The 10,531-nt window shown below is 35.6% G+C and overlaps 1 protein-coding gene across 3 annotated transcripts in view; it reads right to left on the reverse strand.

The window, feature by feature from the left end:
- The window catches only part of LOC145978877 (uncharacterized), a 34,028-nt gene extending 25,391 nt beyond the window's left edge, over positions 1 to 8,637 (reverse strand). For all 3 annotated transcript variants that reach the window (XM_083111797.1, XM_083111789.1, XM_083111807.1), the window contains exons 1-2: positions 8,329 to 8,637; positions 3,047 to 3,166 (exon numbers count right to left, since the gene is read on the reverse strand). In XM_083111797.1, the coding sequence (XP_082967923.1) occupies positions 3,047 to 3,166; positions 8,329 to 8,472 (264 nt within the window). In that variant the 5' untranslated portion in view covers positions 8,473 to 8,637. The remainder of the gene's footprint in view (positions 1 to 3,046; positions 3,167 to 8,328) is intronic.
- Positions 8,638 to 10,531: the final 1,894 nt, after the last annotated feature.

Consider the following 10,531-nt stretch of genomic DNA (forward strand, 5'->3'; position numbering starts at 1 on the left):
TACTGAGAAATTCATCTTCAGAACTTTTACCCCCCACTTTTTCAACTTTAGATGGCAGCTCCTGATAAGGGATGAGCCCCTCATGAACGTATGTTATGAGGCTTTGAGCCTGCTGGGTAGTGATATGTCAGCTGAAAATCTGACTTCAGTTCTTCTTGAAGAGTGTCACAAACTTGGTCTCGTCATGAAAAAATGCATATGTGGTCAGGGTTACGATGGTGCAAGTAATAGGAGTTGCAGATTTAATGGTATACATTCACGAATAAAACAACAGTACTCAAAAGGAATGTTTACGCACTGTGCCAGTCATACGATAAAATGAGCCCTGGCTTCAGCCATGTCTAACTTCACTGTAAGGAACTGTTGTGGTACAGTAAGTGAAGTCAGTGAGTGTGTATGTGTGTTGTTTTTTTTTCAGAATGATACATACAGTGGTGAAATACTAAAAACAATATATTGCATTATGTATCAAATATTAAAAATCTATTGCCAGTGTGTGAAACACGATTTCTATAAAAACATGATTAACTTTGAATTTTTGTTAATTTCTTAAACCTTATTAATTATGTGGAGCTGTCCAAGTGAATCATCACAAGCAAGTTATCTTTTAGCTGTAGTTGAAAAGGGGACTTTCTTAATTGCAGTATTTATCTGTGAAAAGCTTTTCTGTCTTACTATACAGTTGTCAAAGTATTTAGAGACCTCATCACGATATAGCCTCTGCTCTTATGCATTAGATATCACAGAACAGCTTCAGGGACATCTGGAGATTTCAGATGAAGAGTTCTGCTAAATATTTCAAACTGCTTCTGAAAGGTGTCATCAGACATTCAATTCTGCAATTGCAATTCCAAAAATAACAAAACACCATCCTCGTACTATTTTAGGGGAATATTTCCACATGAATTTTTTCATGTTTTCATTCCTTCTGCCAATGGCTAGTGAGTAATCTGACAAATAGAATTCTCAATACTAACGATGTTTTGTCATCATTCGAAGTTCTGCCAAAAAATACTTCTCCACAGCAAGTGAAGCATTCAGTACAGCTTTAAAAAAGTATAGTAGAAGACATGTTGTTGTAATTAAATACTTTATGGGGCTTATGACATGATCGAGGGAGGGGGAGGGCATGCCATTGGCCTTGGAGAAGGCACTCCTGGTTGGACCCCCTATTTTATTTCTAGATATGCCCCTGCAGTGTTACTATTATTAACAAATGGAGATGGAAAAAGTCCTTTGTTACTTCTCGTAATATCATGGGTTAGATTTTTTTAAAAAGAGCTAAACCACTGCTTTTTCTAATATATTTCACTTTCAGATGTAAGGATGAGAAGAAAAAAAAACATTAATAACATGTGACAATTGGGATCTGAGAGGGATGTGGGGGCAAAGACACAATTTTCGAAATTTGACCAGCATCATGTAACATGCCACTTCTTGAAAACTACACGATATGTCAGAGGTGTCTCTTTGGTTAATTAGAATACATAAAAAGATATGACACACTTGACTTACAAAACAACATATGTTGTTATTATTTTTTCTACAAGAAGTATCAGACTTTTTCAACGAAACTTTGTATGTTTGAATGAATACCACTGCTACATACTATTTTTTCATTCAATTCTGTCTACTATGCAGGCTAGAGGGGCATGTTGCATGCAGTCTTTTTTTAAACTATTTTCTTCTTCTTCATTTAACACTCATTATTGGGAGTAAATTATAGCTCCCGCAAAAGCCCAGTCTTTAAGAAAGAAAATAAAACTGATTTAATATCTCTACAACAATTAATTCTCGTGCTACGTGCCACTTTGTAGCAAGTTTGGAAGGTACAAGCTTGAAAAGGTCCCTTGCACCTTTACCTTCGGATGAGGCTCCATCCGCTAAATGATAACATTTCAATTTCTCTGATTCTATTGCTCCATGATTCACATTCACTTGCCTCTACAGATGGAGTTATGTAAGAAAAATTATATTTCTTCACATTACTGCTCTTTTCAAAATTTACTGTTTTCTGAAGTCAAGTATTTGATGAAGATATGTCACTTTGCAAATAAGCTCAAGTGTGGGTGGATAAATTCATCATGCTGCCTAGAACATGTAGTTCCTGCAGCACACTAGATATAACTAGTACTACACACTAGAATAATAACACATTAGTAAAACATCAACATACAGGGTGTCCACGATTTTGTAAAAATAAAATTCCTTGACTTTCCAGGTATTCCAGACCAATAACCAAAATTTTCCAGACTAAAGCCATTAGGGCAATAAATGTATTTAAAGACGAGTGCAAGAAGGCCACAATATTTTAGCTAACATCACACTTAGAATGCCACCTAACCAAGTTTTTAAAATATTCACTTCACTTGTAAGTGATAAGAAGGGAAACTAGAATAGAAATTGACTATTGGAAAATGGTATAAGGGGTGAGCTTTTACGAAATACCTGACAAATACGGACTTATGGTTAATTTCAAAATAAAAAATCATAACAATTATAGCATAAGTAATAAATAATTACAGTAAAATTTATTAATAGTATCTACCAAACACAACCCAAAAATTGCAAAATTAAGTATCAAATTTCAATAGCCACTTACTGTAGTAGATTTCTACATGAAAATAGTTCAAAATATGACGTTTTCCAAGAGTATTTAATATACAATTTTTCTGTAACTACCGGTACCAACAATACTTAGTGTATCAAATTGAGGTATAGTTTGTCCACAACAAATTTTTAATATTTTGTTTGTCCTATTTTCTTTGCTAAAAAAAATATATATTTTAGTGTGCTAGTCCAAAAACCTCGATTTGTCCAGAAACAGTAAATTTCTATAATTTTTCCAGAAAAAGTAAAATTTCCTGACTTTTCCAGGTTTTCCAGACTGGCAGGCACCCTGACATATAAATAACCATTCCAATTCAAGAATAGAGTCTATTAAGTCTCAAATAATTACTGTGTGCATACTTGTTCACTGCTATAAAGCTATCTTGACTATACATAGCCTAAAAGTACTGTATGCAAGAAGAAATATTGTACATACTTCATTCCTCTTCTTTTGCCAATTTTTATCCAACTCCTGTGCAGTTCTTCTGAATTCCCAAAACTTCTCCAACCTATTTATACACTTAAAGCAGGCCCAAGATTTTTCCGATTCCAACACCTGCCAAATGGAAAGTGCAATAAATTGACTGTAAAATTTGAACTAAAGTACTTACATTTAACATAAATGATACCAAATGGTAGAAATACAAGTATGAAACACCAACATAAAAAAATGAACCTTTTGGGATTGATATTTTTTTATATTGATGCTTTGTAAAAATGGTTGAGACAATCTGCAAAGATCAGGATCTCAAGTCGCAATACATGTTCATGTTCTGCCTTCACACCTCTGTAGCGTGATGTGCTAACCACTCTGCCACAGGGGACGGCCAGCCTTTTGTGGCTTCTAGATCGTTTTTCAGTATTTTTTTTGCCATTTTTATTGTATTTTTCTCAATTTTTGACGGTTTTTTTTCCTCCTCCTTTGTTATTTCATGAATTTTAAATGCATTTACTAGCATAATGCACTTATTCAAATCTCCTGGCATGGTCCTTTTAGCAAAGATCGCAATTAATAGAAAATATGGTCAATGGAAAAGTACAATATTATTTTTACTGAAATGTTTGGCAATGCATTAAATAATTTATTGTAGTAAATTTATTTTTCCTCCAGCAAACTTAAAATGCACTGTGTGAATCCAACTTTGAGGTTCCCTACGTGGTCTCTATTATAGCTTTAATTTGGGGTTTTAAAGTAAAATTAGTCACAATATTATATATATATATATATAAAATCTGATGTACACATAACCCAACCGTATTTTCAGATGCTGGCTGACTACTGTATTGTGGAAGGCCCACTCTGAAAAGAATAATAAATTATACATTTTTTTTTCCTAAAAACGTTGCTGTGTATTTTATGTAACCTTGAAGTAAAAATAAAGAAAACTACATTAACACTACATTATCCCTTTGCTTCAATAGTATAAACCACCAAACAACAGGTTTTATTGAATTATTCAAATAGTGTATTTTAAAAAAATCAAGATTTCATTCTCAGACCGAAAATTAAATTTTTAAGAATTTTAAGATCATTCTATAGGTCATTTTCTGACATTTTAGGTCAACTTCTGAACCCTACTCATAATAATATTACATTTTAATTGAAAGAGTATTTGGTTTAATGCTGTAAGAATTTCCACCGTTTTATAGTCTAATGTCGGTGCCTATACAATGATATTTTGCTTTTAAAAAATAATGAAAGTAATCCAGGATACAACAAATTGGGTGAACACTGGCCACATGGATACTGATGCATTTAGGAATATCCTTCTTGCCCCTGCAGTAAAGTTGTGGGAAATATGAATTTTCAACGTAGCCTATGTATGTAAATTTCTTAACAATGGTTTTAGATGTGATTGGTTGTATTTGTTGAATTCATTTGGTTTATTTTACTTCCCTTTTTGTGCCACTTTTGGCTAATTTGCAAAGATGGGAACAAGTGATGATATGATGAAATTGATGAATGCAAATTCACAAACATCCATGCCTGGGCCAGGATTCGAACCCAGGACCCCTTTATTTGTTGAAGTGTGTTAGATTTAAGTTAAAATTTGTCAGAAACGTCTAGAAATTGCAAAATAAGCTAAAATAAGGCGTTAGTTTTCGGAATGGAAACTCTCGATTTTCGCGAATTTTTTTGTTTCACAACCACATATATATATTCCTGATACTACCACGACACAAAATTTTAACTATGTTTGCCTAACCTAACCACGTGCCAATGGTTCGTGAGGCTAGCATCAATGGTTCGCAATTTCTAGACGTGACTGACAAATTTTAACTTCAGATTCGTGATTAGGAGGCCTCCTCAATTAGTGAGTATGTCAAATATGAAGAAAATCGGAGAGGGGTCCAGTCATCTCAAGTCATACCGGCAGCACTTTTTGACTCTCTTTGCACCGAAGCATCTAGTTGGTTGCACGGTGCAATACCAAGTGGTCTAGTTCATTGATTTGGAGTCAAGTAGTGTATTTGGTTTCTGCATTGCCTTCCAGACTGGTGTATGGTCACATGGTGCGTGCTAACCAATCAAGTGACCGTTTAAAGCAGCAGGCAGACATTTGTTGAATATTCTGAACTTGAACACCGCTTTCCGTCTAGTTGGTTGAACGTCAGGCTCCGTGGTCTCACCCTACACCCTCGATTTCCCACACATTTCAAATATTTTCGTCACAAAAATTAGTTTTTTATAACAAAGGGTGTTTCAAAATAGCATGGATGGTATTTTTTTAGATCTACGTGCTACGAAACTTAAGTTTTCTTAACTTTTAAAATTCTTTACGTATGTAACGTCCATACGGTTTTTTAGGTCCATCATGGATTCATGTCACAGGCACACGTCTGCACATTTTATTTTTCATCTTATGATAGACTTGTGCAATGGGATAATTTGTGATTTCGATATGTTAATTGTGTGATGTATTGGCGGGGTGTGTAAATATGTTATCTTGTGGAACAACATGTACATTTCTTTTTGGCAACTGCAGGCCGTAAAGGGGAGGCTTGTATTTTCTGAATAACTTGTGGGATGGGATAATTTGCGACTTCTTATTTTTATGGTGGAAAGGAAGGAGAGGGTTGTATTCTGTGGAAAAGGACAAAAGACTTTTGACATATGACTTACTTCTCATTTGGACTTCCAAATTCAACTTCGACCTGCAATTCAGTGTCTGGCCTTGGACAAAAGAGGTAACTTACCTTCCGAGGTTAAATTTTAGCCTTCATTTTTTGGAACCTTCATGTGTCAGTGTGGAAAATAGTGTCGGGGGCAGATGGCTCGGCCAGTTTCTAACATGCCTTCCACAGGGACTCTATAGAGAAAGCCAGGTAGCCCCGATAACGGTTGGTTAATTACCCCAGGGGCGGAGCCCAGAATCGGCGTGAAATTTAGACAGCATTTTCATGACATTTCTTGGGGTATAGCCGTGAAAAACCAACATTTACATACATCCATCAGTACGTGTGCAACAAAACTAACATGGACGCAAGTAGAGTGCAGGTGCTACAAAACTAACATGGCCTCAAGTAGACTTCAACCTCGCAACTTTAAACGGCTGTACAGTCGTAAATACGTTTCTGTGCTCCAGAATTTTGTTCTTCACAATTGTAAACACACAATCTTCATTAAAAAAGTATTACTTAAGATGACTAGACCCCTCTCCAATTTTCTTCATGTTTGGCATACTCACTAATTGAGGCCTCCTAATAACGAATCTGAAGTTAAAAGTAGTCGGAAACGCCTAGAAATTGCAAAATAAGCTAAAATAAGGCATTAGTTTTCGGTATGGAAATAGTCGATTTTCGTAAAAATTTTTGTTTCACAAGCAAATACATATATTCCTGATACTACCACGACACCAAATTTTAACTATGTTTGCCTAACCTATCCCGAACTAACCTAACCACACGTCAATGGTTCGCAATTATTTTGCAATTTCTAGACGTTTCCGACAAATTTTAACTTCAGATTCGTCATTAGCAGGCCTCAATTAGTAAGTATGCCAAATATGAAGAAAATCGGAGAGGGATCTAGTCATCTTAAGTAGTTCCTAAAAAAAATAAAAATCCTTGCGAAATTGAGGGTGTGGAAAGCGACCAAGGACCCGAACATCATTTCCTTGCATTACCTTGACACTGGATACACCTGCACTGCACCGAGTGTCAAAAAGTGCAGCCAACTAGATGGTGCTAATGTTTCTCCACCGGGTATCAAACATGGGACCTCTTCATTACAAGGTGACGGCATTACCACTACGCCACCGGGGGAGGCCCATTGGAAAACATCATTCTATACAGAAGAAAAAATCATGCGGTAACAGTTTCATACATCGGACACACATTTCTTCATTTTTACAGAAGAAACTACTTACGGAAATGATTTTCTCTCAAGTTTCCAACGTTAGTCGAGGTATTTTCTTTCATCGTGGTATCTATTTGACCGGGAAATCAAGTCAGTGTTTCCAATACCTTTTTTTTAACTATGCTTGCCTAACCTAACCTTATCGCAAATAGTTTGGGGGCTATTCGTCAGCTACCCATGCATAATGTACAATTTACACACGTGACGAACATGATAGTAGGTATTTTTCAGTGAAGGAGGTTGGAAACAATGATATTCGAAAACAAAAAAAGCGATATCAATAACATTATAGTATAGGGGTGATGGATTTCTTCAAATTTACAGGAGAAAGTACTTACGGAAATCATTTTCTGTAGCGTTGTGGACGTTCGTGAATGTAGTTTTGATCCATTTTAATGCGAATACATGTTGTTTTCTGTGAAAATCTCTGCCCGACATGCTGTTTCTGCTGCCACCATTTGCTTTATGCACGAGAGCACAATGTTCCCCGTAGTCAGTGTTTCAAACTCGCCGTGTTTTCACTAGAACATGACGTGTCGAGTATTTTCAATTTTTGTTTATTTTTTTTAACTATGCTTGCCTAACCTAACTTAACCTAACCTTACAGAAAATGTTTTTTGGGGCTAATGTCAATGGTTTGCGAGGTATTAGCATAATTTCAAATCCGGGCACGAAAGTAGATATTTTCCGGTGAACGAGGTTGCAACACTGCACAAATCTACAAAACACTCGCACAACGTGCCCTGAACCAGTACGCTATCGCCCGCCATAATGTGTTACAGAATCGAAATAACAAGTAACAGTAAGTACTCGTAAATGTAAGAAATAGAGATTATCTTAGTTAAAAATGCATTATTTCACCTTAGGAAATGTTCCGCATTCCAAAATAGTATGTTAGCAATATAAAAAAGTGCGAAATATATGATTTATAGGTGTCACCCCCATACTATAATAGTACCGCGATATCATTCTCAAAGTAAGCAATATCGCACAGTTACATGCGTTGGATACCACTTAGAAAATGCGTTATTTTAGTAGAACAAGTGTTTCTTTTCGTGTAAAAAGCATAATGGCACCTTGAACTATGTTCCGCAATACACAATTGGTAAGTACGAACCATGCGATACACAAAATATATGAAACTGTTACAATCATTCTCCAGAAAATATGCAGTGCCTCAGGGTGTGTGTTACCAGGCATGAACAGAAATGAAACCATGTAAAAAATGCAAATGTACTATGAATAATTTCATATTAAACAATCGGAACTTGGACCTTCGCTTTTGTTGAGAAAGGTTTAATGCTGTTAATGTTTTTTCGGAATTATGTGTGTACAACAACAAATATTACAATGCTCACCTTAATGGCTATAGTCTCTTTAATTTTGTAACAAATCCTTTTCCTGGTGAATTCCTCGCCAAATAATGGGATTAATAGATGCTCAGAAGAATTGCAGAGCCTGCAAAATGATCTCTTCTCCTGTGAAGACTTTCCGTTCATCATTGTCCATTCACTAGAACACACCGCAAAAAAAAAAAGTCACGGTAACTTCATTTAAAAAACAGAGACATTTTTACTTTAATCTTTACTTGCACTATTCAAAATTCCCATACTGAAGATTATTTTGTTTCTCTCAACCGAGCTCCAAATGAACGTCCAGTGCACAGTTTGTAGAGTTTGTCTTGCGCGCAGTGTTGCCAATCTCCGAAGGCAGGATTTCCCTTTTACCAGTGTAAAAGGTCCCTTTTTTGACCTAAATTTCCCTCGATTTTCAAAACACATCTGAAGCTGGATCTTTGTATTACTATAACTGTTAATCTAGACCGTATATAAGGGGGTTAGTGGGTTCAAACCCACCATTGAAAAAAATACTAGAAACTGATCATAGTTTCATAATATAATTATCCTAAAATAAACATTTGAATTTTTAAATAAAACACTAATGTATTGAAAAAATCCTCAAACCAAAAAAAAATTTCGTCTGCGGTCTGATTGTCGGACTTTGAAACCCACCATTGTCAAAGCTTAGCTAGGGCCTGATGTTAAAATTTTTGCTTTGACGCCTGTTTTGTCTGAGGAACAAACTTTATTATTATTATTAAATATTTATGAAAATCATAAAAGTGTGAAGTAATGAGCAACCACTCAATACGAATTTTTTTCACATGTTTCCCAAGATATTTTTCATCCGCAGATAAATCGACACGACGTTTTCCAACCTTTTTGGGAGTTGCAGGTAGCTTCCTATCATCCACCTCTTCCATTCTCCTTGCAACGACACAGGACAGTGACACACAAAGTCACACACATAGCCACTAAGACACGTTCTGAAATGATGGATGGAACAAGGAAAGAAGTTGAAAATCGTGTCCCGAATTCTTTCCAGGTGCAGCGCGGCTCGTACAAAAAGTAATCACGACTATCCTCTTATATCGCCGATACATTGAAATCTGAAGTTGCGTATGGGTAAATAAATACAATTTTACGTATTAAATATTTCGCTACCACACCAATACTTATTATCCTTCATACCTTCAAATTTTCACAGATGTTTGTTATTAATAATTTGTTCATTATAATTTATATATCTAGTATACATAGGATGTCGCTGTCGCTGTTGTTATATGACGTCGCTTTTCTACGTATTTAGGGTAACCGAAACAACAAAAATGAATGATGAAATGATAAATTTGATGGGAGCGTAGGCTAGATGAGTGTGGCAAGCACTGGCGTACGCAGGGGGGGCTTAAGGGGCTGCAGCCCGCCGAAATTCTTAGAAAATAAAAAATCAAATGAAGACAGTAATGAAGTAAAAAAAAAACTTTAAAATGACCCCCAATAACGATTTTTGTGTTTGAATAACTTTTAAAACGAAGGATTAAAATGGTAATTGGAGCTCGTATCTAATGAAAATAGAACAGCGACAACGGGATATCAGCGAAATTGATTTTCGGCGATACATTCTATGAACCAATCTCATTCTGTTCAGTAAAGGTTAGATTCATGGCACTGAACCCGCGTACAATTTGAATTGAATTAACATAATCCTTGAGTGAGGTGGAAATGGGTTTTGGATATTTTTTTTAATTTTTTTTTTTTTTTTTTTTTTTTTTTTGTAGATGTGAAAATCTTTAACTAGTGATGCACACATGCTTTCGCTTACATTAAAGTTTACACTATGGTAAAATTGCAGAAATATTCTACCTAAACTGATTTGTGTTTAAAAAACCGTAACATCAAAATATGATTTTTAGAACTTAATAAATAAATAATAAATGGATAAAATGCAATGTCGTGGGAAAGCGTAATCCCTTAATAAATTCAAGGAAACTCGTGCCAGCTCGATGGCGAATCTGGTCAACCGCGTGTTCGACTTTGAATCCCATCACTGAAGTTCCCGACTTGGAGTCACATCGTGGGCATTGATGTTCTTTGTGCCTGCCCTTTCATCAATTTTATGTGATCAACACTCATCGCCGCGATTAACCAAAAGTGGTAAAAAGCGACGTCAAATAACAAATACATGAACAATAGGCCTGGCCTCTGTCTTGGTTTAGCAATG

Source organism: Lepisma saccharinum, chromosome 1 (assembly GCF_977018435.1).
Source record: "Lepisma saccharinum chromosome 1, izLepSacc3.1, whole genome shotgun sequence".
Classification (NCBI taxonomy): Eukaryota; Metazoa; Arthropoda; class Insecta; order Zygentoma; family Lepismatidae; genus Lepisma; species Lepisma saccharinum.